At 38.9% G+C, this 18,166-nt stretch overlaps 3 protein-coding genes across 5 annotated transcripts; all 3 read right to left on the bottom strand.

The window, feature by feature from the left end:
• Positions 1-1,400: 1,400 nt before the first annotated feature.
• Positions 1,401-8,775, bottom strand: mtdha (metadherin a). Of its 3 annotated transcripts, none has more exons than XM_046418705.1 (12): positions 8,216-8,775; positions 7,098-7,196; positions 6,818-6,929; positions 6,380-6,541; positions 6,109-6,159; positions 5,781-5,954; positions 5,388-5,465; positions 5,157-5,228; positions 4,801-4,922; positions 4,344-4,454; positions 4,147-4,222; positions 1,401-3,931 (listed from the first exon to the last, which is right to left on the bottom strand). In XM_046418705.1, exons 1-12 carry the CDS (start codon positions 8,561-8,563, stop codon positions 3,864-3,866), a joined length of 1,473 nt encoding a protein of 490 aa, XP_046274661.1. In that variant the 5' UTR covers positions 8,564-8,775; the 3' UTR covers positions 1,401-3,863. The 3 variants fall into 3 exon arrangements, with proteins under 3 accessions (XP_046274661.1, XP_046274660.1, XP_046274662.1); XM_046418704.1 differs by having other exon boundaries at positions 5,388-5,468; XM_046418706.1 differs by lacking the exon at positions 5,388-5,465.
• Positions 8,776-9,250: 475 nt separating this feature from the next.
• On the bottom strand, positions 9,251-14,663 carry rrm2b (ribonucleotide reductase M2 b). Its single transcript, XM_046418708.1, has 9 exons — positions 14,462-14,663; positions 13,704-13,868; positions 13,268-13,384; positions 12,946-13,079; positions 12,433-12,527; positions 12,177-12,310; positions 11,804-11,908; positions 9,801-9,914; positions 9,251-9,539 (listed from the first exon to the last, which is right to left on the bottom strand). The coding sequence occupies exons 1-9, from the start codon at positions 14,543-14,545 to the stop codon at positions 9,387-9,389; spliced, it is 1,101 nt and encodes a 366-aa protein (XP_046274664.1). The 5' UTR covers positions 14,546-14,663; the 3' UTR covers positions 9,251-9,386.
• Positions 14,664-14,808: 145 nt separating this feature from the next.
• On the bottom strand, positions 14,809-17,606 carry LOC124075211 (nuclear transport factor 2-like). The gene is made up of 5 exons (XM_046418711.1): positions 17,450-17,606; positions 16,082-16,202; positions 15,828-15,899; positions 15,551-15,649; positions 14,809-15,110 (listed from the first exon to the last, which is right to left on the bottom strand). The coding sequence occupies exons 2-5, from the start codon at positions 16,184-16,186 to the stop codon at positions 14,994-14,996; spliced, it is 393 nt and encodes a 130-aa protein (XP_046274667.1). The 5' UTR covers positions 16,187-16,202; positions 17,450-17,606; the 3' UTR covers positions 14,809-14,993.
• Positions 17,607-18,166: the final 560 nt, after the last annotated feature.

Below are 18,166 nucleotides of genomic sequence, written 5' to 3' on the forward strand. Positions count from 1 at the left end.
GATAAATCTTTTTTTAAAACAGCATTAGCGAGTGATTTTCATAGCAGGGCTTTAAGCAAGTGCAGTATCATCCATTAGAGAGTGACCTTCACTATTATTATCTGCCTTTCATACACACAGACAAGAAAAATAAGTATAACAATCCTCTGGCAGGGAAGAATTAAAAAAAAACAAAAGCAGAAATAAAAAACGTGATGTCCCTGTGAAAGGAAGGTGAATGGACAGTGAGCCAGAGATTGTGAGAGATTAAAAGCTTGAACTGAGAGATAAGGGATGGAGAGACTGATGAGACGAAGGAGGTCAGGTCACGCTCTGTAAGCGTGCCATGCGACTGCCTCACCACATTGACTGGGGCAGAGGTTTGGCCTCAGGAGGGTCACTGTAACCAGGGCCTGTAACAGGCCTGACTGCTGACACAGATGTGAACCATCCCATACTGTGAGCCCTCACTGTATAAATTATAGATCTGACATTAGTTTGACAGAAAAACTTGAAAACAAGATGCCAGTGACAAGGCAGAAAGCACCGCCTGCCATGAGTGTTGCTTGTGCAGAATTATGCTGAAAGACTATGACTGCACTTCATACATTAATGTTATTTTGGCAGGAAACATGATTAAAAGTCATCATTACTTCTGTGAGATACCGACTAATTTAATTAAATGCTGCATGTGATGTGGGAAGAGTTTAGAAAAGATGCAGAGCTTCCTGGTGGTTCATCTTGATGTGTCATCATCCTCATAGAACAAAAGCACTATTAAAACACAGTTATCATGACAATACAATACAGTTATCACTGAAATCACAATGTCATTTTCAACAAGTACAGATTGTTTTCTGGGGGTTTTTTTTGCAAAAGAAATAATTGCTTTTTAAATGTATTTATTTAGTTACTTAGTAATGTATTTACTTAGTAATTTCCTCTAATACTTAACAATTTGCTTAGCATTTTACCTGGATACTTAGCAGTTTCCTTAGTTATCCATTTATTTGCTTCATTACTTCAATTTATTTTTTAGTTTTTCAGTGAAGAGGAGTGTAATGTCATCTTTAAACATATAAACATTTTGCCATTAAGCCATACTATAATACATGGCTTATTTTCATCCTTGTTTCATTTAGGATCACCAAGAGGCTCTGCAGCCACAAGAAAATCTGATGAGCTTGAAAAAAAATCTCCCACATACATCATAAAATCACTTTGGATACAGCCAAAATTTTTTTCTTCAAGGCAGAATAAGCAATATTGCTGCTGTGTTACTTATTTGAGTTCCAAGCCTCAATATTGGGAAAAGCAAAAAATAATTAATAAAAAAATAAAAAAATAAAACTACACAAACCATAGTTTTATTAAGTTGTTGTTTTTGTAGAGATCAAAAATGTATTTCTGTGACAACGCGATATCAAGCAATTCTCATTTATTTTACATTTTTACCAAACAAACATAGAAATGTCACTTGTATCTCCTCATTTAACAAAATCATTCACATAACCATTTCCTAAAGAGAAGTATATAAATACAATGACTGAATCCATCTTAATCAGTAAAAATTAGACCAAAAAAAGGGCGTCTGAAGCCAACTTATCTACCAACACCAGCTGATCAACACCTTGAAAAGGCTCTCTGCCTAACAGCAACAGACTCCTGTTAATGTCTGCTAAATTGGACACCCACAGAGAAGCTGCAGTTTGTCTCATTAAAAAAGCTATTACAGTATACACACCGAATGGTACTCCAGGACCAAGTACTAACAGTTAAAGCAAAGGATTGTTCTTAATTTCATGTACACAAGTACTATTATCAAAGTCATGCAAGATCAAATTAATTTATGACATCAAAACTTGCAATTGGATGGGAACTATAAAAAAGGACGCACTTCCTATACAACTACAGGTTAAGGCAATGGAATTAAATTCCTGTTATATATGTGTAACTGTGTGTGTGTCTTGTTTAAAACCCATCTCTGATGTGGAATTAAAGCTGCTCCCTATCATATGTCTAAGTACGTTATCTTTCTCAATCTGTCAAAAAAGTAAAAAAAAAATAAAAATCCTCCATCATACATCCTGGAAATCCGGTACAAACCAAAGAAGTTACATATTTCACATTCTGCAAGAAGGTAGTAAAAAGCAATTCATCGACATCAAAAGGAACTTGATACAGCCTTTTGCACAGTGCAATCACAGAACTGGAAAAAGCCCTTACAATCTGTACATATGGCATGGCTTTTTCTAGCACAAAAACTGGAAGAAAAAAATTGTTTTTTTGTTTTTTTTTTTTTAAATCATACAGCGTGCAGAAGGGACAATCAAGTTTCAAGAAAAATCAACACAGTCTATTCAGATAAGGACTGACAGTAAGAATGATAAAACCAGAGGGACAACACTTCATAGCGTTACTGCTTTAAGGGATAATCTCACTATTCCTTTACTTCACATTACAGTGCCTCCTGCTGGTTCATATCAGTTACTATGCTCTCTACAAAACAGTTAACCGTCCCCAGTGTGATTCTAGAATCAGTTTACAATGTCCACATTTTAAATTTAATGTCCTAAAAATGATCCGATCTGATCCCTAAATAATGAATCTGTGACATTTTAGCTGTCAGTGCACTGCAAATGTTCATCACAGTCTGAACAATATCTGACTAAATACACTGCTCTGGTGTCACGCTATGCCTCTGAAGATCAGTCAGCAGTGTATTTAAACAGATCTTGGCAAAACAATGAATACAGTTAGTGCTGTCAAATTTCCCACCACTGTAAATGTCATGGAATTCAGCCAGATCACAGCTGCCATTCTTCATTAGGGGGCTTTTATACACAAACGGTCAATTTTGGGAGAAATATAATTTTTATAGGACTGCGAAGCGTGTGTTAACAAAACACTCAATTGTAATTTGTAAAGAGTTATAGGTAGCTACAATCATTTCTACTGCTCATACTGGTCTAGCAGAGATTCCTTAATAGAGGGAATACACTGTATTTTTACTATGCAAAAGGGAAACACTCATTTGAGGCTGCAGCAGTTTGAGATTAGCAAACTGGGTTCCTTTGTCCTGGTAGTTTATTTTCAGGGTTTTGTCACAGCAATAAAACTGTATCCTTCGCTTATCTCAGGGAAACACAGAGTACCCATCAATTCGGCTAACTCAATCGGAATTAGCTTCACCTGAGTGTTTTTTTGCACAAAACAAGGGGTGTGGATCCTTGTTTGACCAATTTTACATTGTAATTGCTCTATGAGGGTATCACCCCTGTATGAACAGTTGGGATGATGACAGCAACCCTTAACTCTTTTAATGTACATCTGAGTGATGTACTGCGATGAACTTGAAAAAATCTAAACGTATCCTGATCTGAGACCAGCCCACACATTTCAATAATTGATACAGAGAGTATCAACAAGGCAAACAAAACAAAGTGCAATATTCTGGGAAGCAAAAATCCATGCATTTCTTGGAACTTAAATTTCCATATAACAAAAAATGAAATTAAAATGTGTTTACTTTTGGATTTACAATTATCAACATACACTCTTGGAGGGAAAAAAAAACACTTTGCTGCCATAAAAACAATTTCATTAACATGTACCTTCACTGCAAATCCACCTCTCCTGAAACTCCATTCTGGTTTGCAGTGTAGCAAATAGTGCAAAACAGTTTTAAGATTTCAGTCCATAGGACCACATTTCATCGTTTTATTTAGACAAGCAGGTGATATCCGCTGCTTGTTTTCTATTTGTTTCTGTGACTGATAAACCATTGATGTATCTCAAAAAGAATCTCCTGCACCTGATAATTATTGCATGTGACACATTTAACAATCATTTGCATATGCTTTGTATGGACCTGCAATGTGACTTCATGTTTCCCTTCGGACTTTTTTCTTCTGGGTGGGTTTTGGAGGCTCCACAATCTGCTCAGGCTTCTCTGCAAGAACATTAAAGAGAAAAAGGAAACAAAATCAATGAACTGTAAACCATCTCCATTAAATGTACAGATATAAACTGCAGTATGTTTTTCAAGAAACTAAAGGAAAAGCAGGGAGATTGAGTATGGCTTGAACATTCATTAACATTCACATTTTTAATATTTCCCTCACTTTAGGTGACTACAAATTCAAAATGTGAGCTGGGGAAACCTACTCTGAGCAGAGGATATGTTGGGGTTATGCTTTTTGGAGGCAGGCACGGGAAGCTCTTGAGGCGCTGCAGTCACCGTCTACAATGAGATAAATGACATTACCAAAAAATTCAATTGTGTGAATGAGTACAAATTAACAGAAAAGCTTTTACTTTTCTTCAGGAGATTAATCTGATTATTTAATTTTTTTTCCCCTTGCCTGAGCCTCAGATGTAGCCTCCTCCTCTGCTTTCTTCTTCCTCCTCCTCTTCCTCTTGGATTTGTTGGCCCCACTGGAGGGATCGTCAATGTCCTTCTCATCCTCTGACACCTACAATAACAAGAATGGACATTCAGGTTATTTGAAAATAAGGAACACTAAGTTCTGGTAACAGAACTCCATGGCTGAAAGAAATACGGAAATATGAATACACAAATCAGCAAAGAGTATCAAAGATATTGTGTTGCCGATGGTTCTGTTTTTGCAAATGTTTAACAACTTGACTTTTGTGTTTCTTCCTTAATGATGCACCCATCAAAAACAAGGCAATAAAATCCTGAATATAAAAAGTGTTCTTAAAATGTTACTAACACTTTAAGGCATAGCACAGGCATAATTTAGAAATGTCTAAAAGGTGTCATTAGCCATGTGGTTGATTTAGCAGTGTCAATGAAACCTTGTTGGGAACAGGCTGTTCCTTGGGTGGAGGCGCTGGTGTCACAACAACCTCTTCATAGTTTCCCCAGTGCTCTAGTGGGGCATTCCAGTCAGAGCTCTGGTCCTCTGCAGTCATCCCATCTTTAAAAAAAATCCACAACAAGATAGCAATTACAAATTCAGGGTAAAAAAAGGATAAAAATGCATATCCTTTTTTTGCATATCATCAAAATGCATATATTTAATTGTTATATTTTTTAGCCTTATTTATTATGCTTCATCTCACAAAAGTACTGCCAGCTTTTAAATTTTTCTCACAAATCCACAGTTATTAAAAAGGGTGTGCTACCCGAAACGGCGTGCTAAAATACTTACTGAAACCAGACCATTCATCCTGACCATCAGTTTGCTTTGGCCACTGCAGCTCCATTGCATTTGATATCGGGTCTAAGAGAGACAGAAGGTGGTTGTGGAAGCGAGAGGGAGTAAGTAACTAGTCAGTAAAGTGGAAACAGTACATCAGGCATTATGCGGATTACATTGTTAAGGAAGAAGAGTCTGGTTTGTGACTGAGAAATAAAGCTGGCAGTTAATAACAACACCAACCCGTGGTGTTGGGTCCCAGCATGGAGAAGGACACAGGGTTGAGATCAGTGTTTCTCCGGCCATCAATGCCACTCCATGCTGCTGGCAAGAGCACATAGAAGCACAAATAACATAGCAGGAATGCTGTTCTGCCCAACACAGTGAAGCTCAGATTTCCGACTGATGTTCTCACTCAGTACTGATGGAGATATCAGGGACTACCTTTGATTTCTCACTAATAATCCCCCACTGTATTTCACCTTATAAAATTAAGTCTTTTGATGTTTTGGTGTCTTTGCTGAGCTGGCAGTTTATTGAAATGTTCAATGATTTCACCACTTATAACATAACCACTTCTGACAATGAAACTCCTTCTCAATTGTAGTCAATAGTCTACACAGACTGAGGTGGTACCTTGTGTTTCTTGCGCCCAGGACTGAGGTTTATGTGTGGCCCTGTAAGGTCTAGCCATGTGGATGGCACTCCACTTGGTTCCCTCCACCACAGCCATCTGTTCTGGTGTCTTCATAGAAATGTCAGTCCAACCTCCACCATTGACTGACGGCTCTTCTCTCCAGCTGGAGGACACTGAAGAGACAGACAAGTAAGAACGACAGCTCTGTCAACCAGTGAGTTATCATCAAACTTCTCCATCTTTTCTTGATATTAAACAAAGCTTTACTTGGAGAAATTAAAAAAAAGTGATGCTATTAAATAAATAATGGTATATCTTTGTCTTTACCAGCTCCACTGGCTGCATCTCTCTTTCCAGTTGATCTTGAATGCAGGGTCTCTGAAATAGTAATAACAGATAATAATCTATGCTTCAGTAACAGATAATTCTTGTTTAAGCATAGGTAGACTGTTTGCCTCTAGGTGCATACATACATACATGCATGCATATATGCTTAGCCCTGCCAAAACTGAATCTCCAATAAAAGTCCATCACCCTTTTAATGATAAGCTATGACCTTAGACAAATCCCCACAATCTAACGAATGCTGAATGCACACCTTGGTTTCCTCTGTTCTTCTTGGTGTTAGCGGGTGCTGTGGCTATAGGTGCTTCCACACTGGTCTTTGGAGCCTCCACCCCTCCTGGGCTACCAGAGTCCTCAGTACTCTTGTCCTTCCTTCGCTTCTTTTCTCGGTTACTAACTTTGGTCTCCCATGCACCTGGTGGACAAAAGAAAGAAGATCAAAGGGTTGAGTGACTTGCTGATAAAGAAATATTTTAGACTGAGGCTGATTAAGGGTGAAATTTGGTTGGTATTTGGTACTATACAACAGGAAAAATAAATGATAAGTGTAGGAAGTGAGGCGAACTAAAATTGGAGATATCACGTAGGTTAGTAGGTAGTAAGGGACATACAATACAATTAATAGTCAATTTGAAAAGGCTGAAAAGGAGAAGTTATTATGAAATTTCCCCTGCCATGGGTTGAGTTTTACCATCATCAGGTTCCTTCCCATCAACTGTAAACACGTGCTGGACTGGTTTCACATCTGGTTTGGTTTTCTTCTTGTTCTTTTTCACCTGCACTGGGGCCTGTACATCATTCACCTGTGTATAGAAAGAAATGAGTGGGAGTCAGCAGAATTTCATCAAAAACTGTTTGGTTACAACTAAACGAAAGTGAGCAAAACTCAATTAAAAACCTGTGTCCGCCCTGCCCACCAACAACTATTAATAGTTTCAACCTTAATTTTGGCAGCAGCTGCTCAAACATACCTTCTCGGATTTGATCTGTGGGTCTCGTTTGGAAACTGCCTCAGTCACTTTAACTTCCTCCTGAGCCACAGCTACTGGCTGTCCATTGGGTTGAGTCCTCTGGAAGACAAAAACAGACATCAGATAAACATGATGTTAAAGTGTGAAATTAACCTTTGTGTTCATCAGACAAATGGATAGTGAATATTCAAAATTTACCAGCCACTCAAAAGATGACCATATTTTGGCTAGTAAGTGAAGCAAATCTACCAGCCACTTTCATGTTTTACCAGAATCTGGCAGCTGCTAATTTTGCACCTTGTTAATGATCCAGTAATGTAGCAAGCATGCAACTTATAGTCTGTTCACCCATTTTTTTATTTGCAGAATATTCTAACTTTTAATTTCAAGATGAATTCTTAAAACAAATCTGAATGTACTATATTTTACAAATGTCCCACCAAACAGCTGCATGAGTTGAAAATGTTCGAGGAAACAACTACGATTTCTCAAAACTACTACTAAAAGCAGGATCCATTTGGTGAGAAACTTTCACAATGGCTCCACCTGACTTGACCACAGACTTTTGGCTGTGGTCTGAACGGGTAACGTAGTCCGGAACTTGTTGAAGCATGGTTCCTGAGATGTCGTTACTAATGTGTGCAGAAGATACCATTGTCACTTTATCTCTTTCTCTTAATGTTATTTAAGTGCTGTCCAACAACGTTTTCACTAACTAGAATTAGATTAGCTAACTATTATTGGCGGACTGTCAATTGTTAGCTGTGCGCACACCAACTTAACATACAGATACTCATAACGTTGTAGTTATACATCTGAATTATATGTCATTCTGTAAATGGGCCCCGTGATCCTGTGATAGCTTAATTTATACCGTGTACACAAAATGGGTTGGAACGCTAACGCGAATTAATTCGGGATGAGACGGCTAAACTGACTGACTAATAAAATAACAATGTAAATAAAAACATAAATTGTGTTGACGACAGCTAATGCTAATTGTGTAAACACTTGTGTTTAGCACTAGCGTTAGCTAATTGGTTCTGAACACATCAATGAATAGACGCACTTTCGATTGACACAGTGATTCAGCAGCTCGTTAGCGCCATGTACGGTACCTTTTCAAGCGTTTTCTTCTTGTTCCTCTTCTTCTGTTCTTCTGGTTTGGCAGTTTTAGCTAAACTGGCCTTCTCGGGCTCACAGCTACTTCGGGTTACCGGGGATCCCTGCTTTTTCCCGACGAACAGACCGCCACAGACAACGGCCCATGACAAACCGAGTAGCAGTAGCAGACCCACTGCGGCCGTAGACAGGATGACCCACGTCGGGTACAACTCGGGCTTCAGGCCCAAATCCACCCCGAACTGGGCCCGAACATATCCTTGTCCCGAGGTCAGGATCTCCTTCAAACGGCTGGAAAGCAGTTCGGCTTTTTCCAGCGCAAAACCTTGAAAGTCCCCAGCCATCTTACCAAATCGCGAAAACGCTAGCTAACTGCTATCATTTCCCACCGGCATCCGTATGCTAACGAAGGAGTGGCTAATCTAATCTGACCCCTGGAAAAATCTCCGGAAAACTACAGTTCACGATACATAAATACTACTTCATACTGCCATTTTCAAGTCAACCTCGTTAGAGAAATTTGAGAAATCTGGCCCTACCTCAGTTATGTACTTAAACCATATTTATAACTAGTTACCCACATTTGAACATTGGTCTGCTGAATGAAGTTGGCTTTCTGTTGGCTGTATGTTGAAATATTTTCTTACAAACAGTATGTAACCACAAACAGATTTTCATGTTACAAAACATTTAATGTACAGTAAAAATGACAACATGGTAAAACAAATCGCCATAGAAGTCAGCAGTCCAAACTGCATACGGTATATAATGTATTCAAGATATTAACCATCTTCAAAAATTCAATGAGGTCCAGAGAATAATCACTCTTATCACCTCACCTATTATTTAGGTTTAAGTCTGCCTTGCAATATGTTGAGGTCAAAAACAGCCATGAAGTCCATGAAAAGGTCCATTTGATCACCTTTTTCTATGTTGCAAGCTATTGGCCGCTAATTAACTCTTAATTGTATTTTTCAATTCCTACTTTTGAAAAGCTGCTGTAAAAGCTGAGTGCAGCTTTATCATGTCAACCATTCATTTGTCCTTTGTATTACTGTGCTGTATTACTGAAGACTTAAAACTTTTTTTTTTTTTTTGCCAATAACTGCTTTTAAACAAAATAAATAAATAGGTCAAACATAACAAATACATAAGAGTGCATCAGTTTCAGAAGTCTGCATCCAGAGTGAATTCACAGTCCATCATGCTTGACATAACTCCAAATCTTTGGTACTCCGCTACTCGTTTCTCAAAAAAGTTGGTTTTCCCCTCTAGCGAAATGGACTCCATGAAGTCAAATGGATTCTCAGCCTTGTATACCTTGGAGGACAGAAAAAAGCAAACAAAAAATACAGTTCATTAACACATGTTGATGTTATTAAAATAAACTTTCTTAGTTAACTCATGCGTAAAGCATATATCATTACTGTAATTTTTTCAAGGACTACTGTCTTAAATTCTTCTCAACCAAGAGGTCCTCTGCTTTAACACAACAGCTACCACAGTGTAAAGGGTTTCACTGAGCAATGGCAATGTGGTTATATCTTTATATCTATTTTATAGTCATTTAAAAAGAATTACCTTGGCCAGTCCGAGGTCAGCGAGAAGCCGGTCAGCAACAAACTCAATGTACTGTTTCATCAGACAGCAGTTCATTCCAATGAGATCCACTGGCAGGGCCTCTGTCAAAAACTCCTGCAACACCAAATATGATATGTACAAAACTGGCATCGAGATTATGGTCACACAGAGAATAGACTCTTACTATTGAGTTATTGTGAGGGGAATCAATATAGACATAGTGAACAGTGGAAAAACATTCAGCTCCTTAAGTATTTGGAAAATAATTTTTGTTACTTTGCCTGTGTACACACAACAGTGGTTTCCAAATTAACCAATTAGTATGTAATTCAAGTGCTTCAAGTTTTCAGTTTGAATTATTTGATGTAGAAATGACAAACATTTATATAGTCTTCCCTATTTAGGCACCAAAAAAGACAGTTTAAGTTTCTAGGTGTGGCATTTTCATTCAAAGTTTATTGCTGGTGTCAGTAACGATGATGACCAAAAAGGTGAGAATGTCAGTTAACGAGGTCATTGTGAGGCTGAAAAAGCAGAAACACTTAGAGAATCAGCAGACTCATTAGGTTTGCTCAAATCAACTGTTTGTTACATTCTTTAACTTGAACAGTGGTGGCCTGGCAGAGTAGACCCTGGAAAAGTTGATGCAGTGGATGACTGCATAAATCCTTTTGCTAGTGAATAAAACCCCCTTTTCAACTGTCAGCCACATGAAGAAAATGCGCCAAGAGGCATATCTGTCAAAAACCACAATAAGGAGAAGACTTCACCAGAAAAACTGAAGAGGATTTACCACAAGATGCAAAACATAAAAGGCCAGGTTACAAATTTCCAAGAATTACCTAAAAAAAACAGCAATATTCTCGAATAAGATTTTGCAGACTGATGAGACATAAATAAACCTATAGAACAAGATAAACCTAGAGAAAAAGAACAGCCTATAGTGGGAAAATGATTATGTTACAGTTATGGAAACTTGCTATTTTATTCTAGGTCATGGCAACACTGTTGTTTCATGACTGTAGATATGCAACAGGAAATATGTTCCACTCGTTAGAGCGCTGTGCAGGAGTGTGTAAGATAATGAGACGAGAACATCCTGAGCCTCTGTGTCACTGGGTGGTAGCCAAGGCTTTACAAAGACAAGAAACGTCCCTAAAAGAGGGCAGAAACGTCTAGTATAAAGAAAACCTGCACAGAGTAAAAGACAGATAGAATGTTGCAGTTTGTATAGCTGTATGGTTGTCTCTCCTTGGCCAAGTTATAATAAATATATACAACAAAGCTGATGTTGCCTCATTGAGGTCTTTGTTAATTTCCACAATGCAGCCCATTATCCCTATGCATACCAGCTCATCTGTAAAAGATGGTGGGGCTAACGTGTGACTACCAGTGGTGCTCCAGCTCCTTCGTCTTGTAATCAATGAAATGACTGCTGACAAAAGAAGCAGGATGAATTCTGAGGTGTACAGAGAAATCCTTTTCAAGTTCAACCCAACACCTCAAATCCAACTGGATGGCACCTCACACTAGAACAGGACTGGGACCAAGAACATATTCCTAAAGCAACCAAAAACGTTTGAGACCAAGACATAGGATGTTCATGAATGGTCAATCACCTGATCTCAACACAGTAGAGCATCTATTACACTTGCTGAAGGGAAAACTGAACGGTAGCCGAAGCCCCTGAAACAAGCTGGAGCTAAAGAGAGCTGCAGTAGAAGGTTGGCAGACCGTCACTCGGAAGAAACCCAGCATCTGGTGAAGTCAGTGTGTTCTATGTGTTACGTATTTACAATCAAGCTGTCAATTCCCTTGGATTAAAGCCAAAAGTCTGTATTAAAAACACATAATAATTGTTTTATTTCAAATCTGTTGTGGTGGTGTGCAGAGCCAATATAACACTGTAACTGTCTAAATATTTATGTAGCTGACTGTATACTGTATGTTACAACAGTTTATAAGTGTTCTAAGTTGAGCATGTTCCCCCAACACTTGCTGACCTGCTCAATGCTAACAGCTTTGGTAATGATGTCCTTCACTCGATCCTCTGATGGTTTCTTCACCAGGTAGCTGTACAGCAGGCAAGCGAAGTTACAGTGCAGGCCCTAGGAAACACATCAATATACATGTCAGAATAATGTGCGAATACTGTGAAAATATTTCCCGCCCAAACTAAATGAAGAGAACCATGGATTCTCTGATCATTTTTCAGTGATGAAGTACCATAAGCTAAGAATTAGATGAATGGCCTGAAATAACAGGAAAACCTCTAATCAGGTGTTGTCAGGCAAAAATCATGCAAGATAAAAGCTCACAGTATTATGCATGAGAAATGACAAAGTCCTATTCTTTCTGTTTGTGAATCCATCTCACCTCATCCCTGCTAATCAGCTCGTTGGAGTAGGTAAGGCCAGGCATTAGTCCCCTCTTTTTGACCCAATAGATGGAAGCAAATGAGCCGGAAAAGAAGATGCCCTCCACTGCTGCAAATGCCACAAGTCGCTCCCCTTGGGGCACAAAGTGTCAAAAGTATGATTAACCACAGATAAATGGAAAGCTCCTCTAGGTGAGAGTCTCTCATTATATGCGATTTACAATACTAGTTTGTGTAATGTTGTATGTTCCTTACCAAATGTGGATTTGCTGTCATTTATCCACTCAAGAGCCCAGTCTGCTTTTCGTTTCACACAAGGCATGGTCTGAATGGCGTTGAATAAATATTCCCTGAAGCATACAGTCAATAAAAATGACTTACATTACTAGCTCTAAACACATAACCTCAGCAACAAATACAACACCTATAAAAGGAATTTTCTTCCTTGCAGGTTTTAATTTGTTCTTGCAGATAACATGAAAAACAAGTCTCAACAAATTTGTCTAAAATTAAATAAATGCAGAGAGTGAAATGAATGCAGCAAAATACATATTTTACATGGAGTCTGAATACTTTTCTTGAATATGTGGTTGATGCAGAGCCCCACATCAAAGCTGGGAATGTAACAGACATCCCCACAAAGTGGTGAAGACTTCACTGTGATGAACAGGTGCAAGTCTTACAGTTTGATTTGAGCCTTAAGAATATTAGATATGTGCTCCTCTCATACCGCAAAGAAAACTGAGCTTATCTAAAATGACTACTAACCTTTCCTTCAGGTCCCTGATGTAAGTGTTGATGAGCATGCTGTACATTTCTGAATGAACAGTTTCTATAAGGATCTGGAAACTGTAGAAGGAGCGTGCTTCAGGGACCTGCACCTCCTGGCAGAACCTCTGCACCTGTTAGATAATACAGAAATACAAATACAAGTAATATACTACATTGTATATAAAAGCATCTTCTTCATCCATCACAAGGTTGAAACTAAAGCTGCTAGGTTGTACTTAATGACATTACATCTCTTCAGAGGCGCACAAGCTACAAAACATCAGTTACAGCTTGGTAACATCGCTCTAACGTCTCTCACCAGGTTCTCGTTGACGATACCATCGCTTGCAGCAAAGAAGGCTAAGACATGGGAGATGAAGTGTTTTTCCTCTGGTTTCAAATGGTCCCAGTGCGCCAAATCTTTGGATAGATCAACCTGAAAAATACAACATGACCTTTTTCTTCCTTTTTCAGTGATACAGGTTGTGGTGTTTTTGTGCAGGGCTGTTATACAGTACGTCTTTGTGGGAATTGCAATTGCAATTGCAATTTTTATTACTTCAGCAGTATTCACTTTACCTTAAATACACTGATACTGTAAAATGTGTTTTCTTATCCAAACATATTTTGCCAATAAAACATAATGTAGAAAACATTCTGTGCCATTTCGAAGTAACTGTGGGTTTTCCCCTTAAGCCAGCTGGTGATACACCAGAATTCAAGTAGTCCCTCGACACAGTCACACTGATACCCACTTCCTCCACAGTCCAGAAGGAGGCCTGTGCCTGCTTGTACATCTTCCAGATGTCTGCGTACTGAATGGGGAAGATGACAAACCGTCTGGGGTTTTCTCGGAGCAAAGGTTCGTCCTCTGTCTCTGAGTCATTTTGGCAGCCTGGGTCTTCATCTTTGAAGCCGTTCTGAAAACAGCCAGAGCCCAAACAGTAAGTAAATAGGTAAAGATATGTTCACCTCCTATTTATCTGGTCAGTTTTGTAACTGCTACATGAATGTAGCAGTTACAAAACAAATATCACAGCTGCGCCTTTAATTAAAAAACAGGTCACTGCGCTTGCGCAGTAACTCTTACCAGTCAAAACAATACATATCTTGTTTAAATGTCCAGTACCAGTGTTGCTATTTATTCGTTTAAGTTCTTTTCTTTGCCAGGAATGATCTTATCACGTTATAGCAATAGTGTTACTAATTTTAGCTACATTTTGTGGTAGGTTGCGTTGTATAAGACAACCCCATAAACCGTCAATAACAGACAACTGTTAGCTTAACACTACATTAGCAGAAGAGGGCAGTTTTAAAAGAGCTACCATGTAAATCCTTCCATTTTCAATAAACTATATATATTCATAAAATGAAAATGCGGAATTCTGTTTCAGCAAAGCTGAAACGTCTCCATTTACCCGTTCGCTCAAGGTTGACACACCGACTACAGTGCATACAGCTAGCTTAATGATTAACTAAATACAATACAAACAGATGTTCTGAAATTGCTTACCGGTTCTTTAAGATGTTCAGATTGCCTTTCTATATTCATTAGATCCATTTCTTGAGAAGACTTCGTTTTCACCGTCGGCGTCATTGCCTTCGGTGCTTCTAGATTTTACCCTGTGCCATAACCTCATGCGCATGAAGGCTCAGCTTTGTTAGTTAACCATTTAAACTGACAACACGAGGGCTGTAGCGCCTCTAGCGGTAACACGCGAGACATGTTGTATCTCAAAATCTCATGAGCTCCACTGTGAGACGACATAGTGCCTGAAAATGACTTGTAATTATAGTCTTTGTCATGGGGAAAATGAGTAAAACAAGAAAATAGTCACGTGGCACAGAAAAGGAAGAAAATTACAGTAATTCAGACTTTTATTGGTCAGAAATGTAGGACTGAATTGACATCTTCAATACAAGTAGCATGCTTATAAATGCAATGTAAACACTGTATATAATTCCATGTGTTTTCAGTGACAGCATGACCATTGTATGAAATCAGCGCTGGATAGCAATGTCCATGAGTCAACAAATCCAGATCACTACACTGGTATGTTGTGTATCCCCAACCGGAAGACATCATTTGTGCAAGCCCATGCGCAGTTTTGGGACTTCAGCATGAACACTTGATGAAAAGCCATTGGTGGATCATCATCTACCTGTTGGAGAAAAAGTTTTGGAAGTGTTTGTGGGCACAGTGATGAGAAAGCATAATCTGTCATTTTAACTAGGGTTCAATGCATGTACAAGAATCAACTGCAGTTTGTGTATCTGTGGATCTGGGGCCTGTCCCACAAAGCTTAACTCTTTTCCACAAAACAAACAAAAAAAACCAAAAAAAAAAACAGCTCTACCAGGGAAGAGGTGGCTTTTGTTACTTGTAATTATCTCCTCCACCTCTTTCACTCGTGGCTGGAATGAAAAATTAGTTCATAAAGCCAGTTGATAACTAGCTGCGTGATACCAGTTATCGAGGATGGACTACATTAGACCTAGTGAGGCCAGGTAAACCCAGACCAGAAGACCAGACTAAGCTGAACTCACTTCGTGACAGGCTACAGGTATTGGCCAAATTGTCATTTAAAATGTAGCAGCTCACCTGTAACTGTCCAAAAACCATGATGAGGATACAGCTATCCACTGTGGGTTGGAAGTCTTGTTCCGTGATGATGTGCTTAATACACTTGAAAGGCAAACTCTGTCGATTGGACATAACACTATTAATGAAATGCACAAAACACACACACACAAAGATGTTTGGACTGGAAGCTGCACATGGATGACTCCGCTCCTTTTCTGGTACCACTAACCTGTTTGAAAATCCCACTTTGTCCAGGTTTTTTGGCGAACTGATATTAATACAAACCAGTACTTACTGCTAATTTGCCAGTAATGGCTTCTCTCCCTTGATAATGTGACCCTTCCCATGTCAAACAGGCTGCATCAGACTAAGGAAAAAAAGAAGTGTTCATATCAGAATCAGAATCAGAATCAGACACATGCACACAATTTATTTTACCATGCATCATGACATTTACAACAGTAATTTCATCTGTGAATGTCGAGTGTGATTGAATTTGGTTCGTCACTGTTTACGCTCCATATTTTAACATGCACTTAACAAACTTACATATAGGTTACCAAGTCCCATCCTGTTGGTATTGTCAAACTGGTTGTAATATTCTTGGACAAAGTCCTCTCCAATCTTTTGCCATATTTCTTTTTGACCAGCCATGTGTGAAGGTTTGGATCTGTGAAAGAAAAGAGTCTCATCATTAGCAGCAGTCCGTTAAAGACACAGCAGACTGCAGGCTGTTCACTAAACACTTTCTTTTCTGGACACTTCAGTACTTTAAACAAAATGTATAAAATTGTAAAAATAAAACAACTCAGGAATGATAATAAAAAATATATACTAGTCCTGAATGAATGGAAGGTCAATGCTTTTATTAACTAAAATGGCGCTGAAAAGGATGACTTGTACTCTAGTTAGGGACGTCAGCCATTCTAATATTTACACTATCATGGTAACTTCATTGATGACAGAGAAAAGTCAAGGCTTTGCTCATTTTTAAAGAATTCACTGATAACAAAAAAATGACTTTGTCGAGATGAAAGCACATAAAGAATATCTTATTTCCCACTACTTCTTTCTGCTGTGGGTTGACTTAATGAGAATCCACCAGCCCTCAGTGTATTTTGACACTACATTTAGCACTACTAACGTTAATGATTACAAGACAGTTAGGACGACCGGGTTGATTTTTTTGATTAAAATGTAAGACCAACTCAACCTGACTGCATAACAGTCGTATGGACTTTAAAGTGCTTTTTCATAAGGGCATTGTGCAAGGAGAAAACTAGTTAATACCAAACTGCGCATGGGAAACACTGTGAGACATTTGATGGGAGGTCTTCTTCGGAGGCGGTCCCATAACCAGACCACCCACATCTTGTACAAAAAAAAAAAAAGTCATTCGCTAACAGATAAACTCTCCTCTATATAATTCGTTAACTAGCTGTGTGTTCTGCTTAAAGATGTAACATAGCTGTGGAAACAGTTGGGAAATAGTTACTCTTTGAGTAGTGTGTTACTTCTGCTAATGTCAGAGTTCTCTCAAGTCATAGGAATATTATGGTACGTTTAACAGTTAACGGAGGGTCGACAGAGATTAGAATAAATTCAGGTCCATCAGAAGTTTCTTCCGAGCTAGTCCGGGGTTTGTGGGGGTTAACTTCCACAGCCGGTGCTTAACCGTGTTCACTGTTAACGTCGGGAGCCACCGCCGAAAGTTATCCAACAGCAATCATACTAATTTATGGCTAACGTTGCAGTTAGCAGAGCTCTGCCTTTCCCGGAAACGCAACATTTATCTTGGTTTTTAATTTAGCGTCATTATACCCATCTCCTATAAACCGTGTTAGTACAGTTGGGCAACTTTTAGCTGAAGCATTGTACCTTAAACGTACTTTACCGTGTCTGTAAGTTTTAGCTTACTTTTTCAACCAGCAGGCAAAAGCAGCGTGGAGACAAATCCAGTCAGAGGATGATGGGGTTCCCGCTTCCTCCGACTCATGACAAACTTATGACGTCGCTGGAAGGCTGACCAATGAAGGCGATTAACCGTACAGTCTATGACCCGAGTTTGGTCTGTCAGGAGTTGCTCCTCGCCGACTGAGTAACGTCGAGGTCAGACTTACTAAATGCGTTTACTTTTACTGTACTGGCACGTAAAATTAAGTGCTTAACAGAGTTATTTGTTTTCAGTGGGTTCACGTCTCCTAGGATCAACATTTTGGATCCTGTGGACTGATCTTCTCTGGTAACTTCTTAGATAGGTTCAGTATTTATTTTCAAAACTCTACCTGAGCACTGTCAGATCGTCTTCTGTGCTAGACACTGAGTTGAATTAGTCTGCTTTGTGGAAATTAAAAAGTTTGTGCCATTTACCATCATTACACGAGCAATTTAGATCCAACTATGATCTGTTTTATTAGGTGTTGAGAATGTTGAAAACAGGTGATGTTCTCCTCTGGGTGATATGCTGTATGTAAGGTGCAGAGCAACAGAGGGGTTTCCTCCACCATGCCAGGAAATCTGTTGAGTTTGCTTTGACTGAGTGGCTGATTTGCAAGTACTTAAACAGGTAGTGCTGAAGCAGGTTGTAGTTTTAGAAGAGCTACTGGAAACTAGAGAATACACCTTTTATGTTTA

The sequence above is a fragment of the Scatophagus argus genome, chromosome 17, assembly GCF_020382885.2.
Source record: "Scatophagus argus isolate fScaArg1 chromosome 17, fScaArg1.pri, whole genome shotgun sequence".
Lineage (NCBI taxonomy): Eukaryota > Metazoa > Chordata > Actinopteri > Scatophagidae > Scatophagus > Scatophagus argus.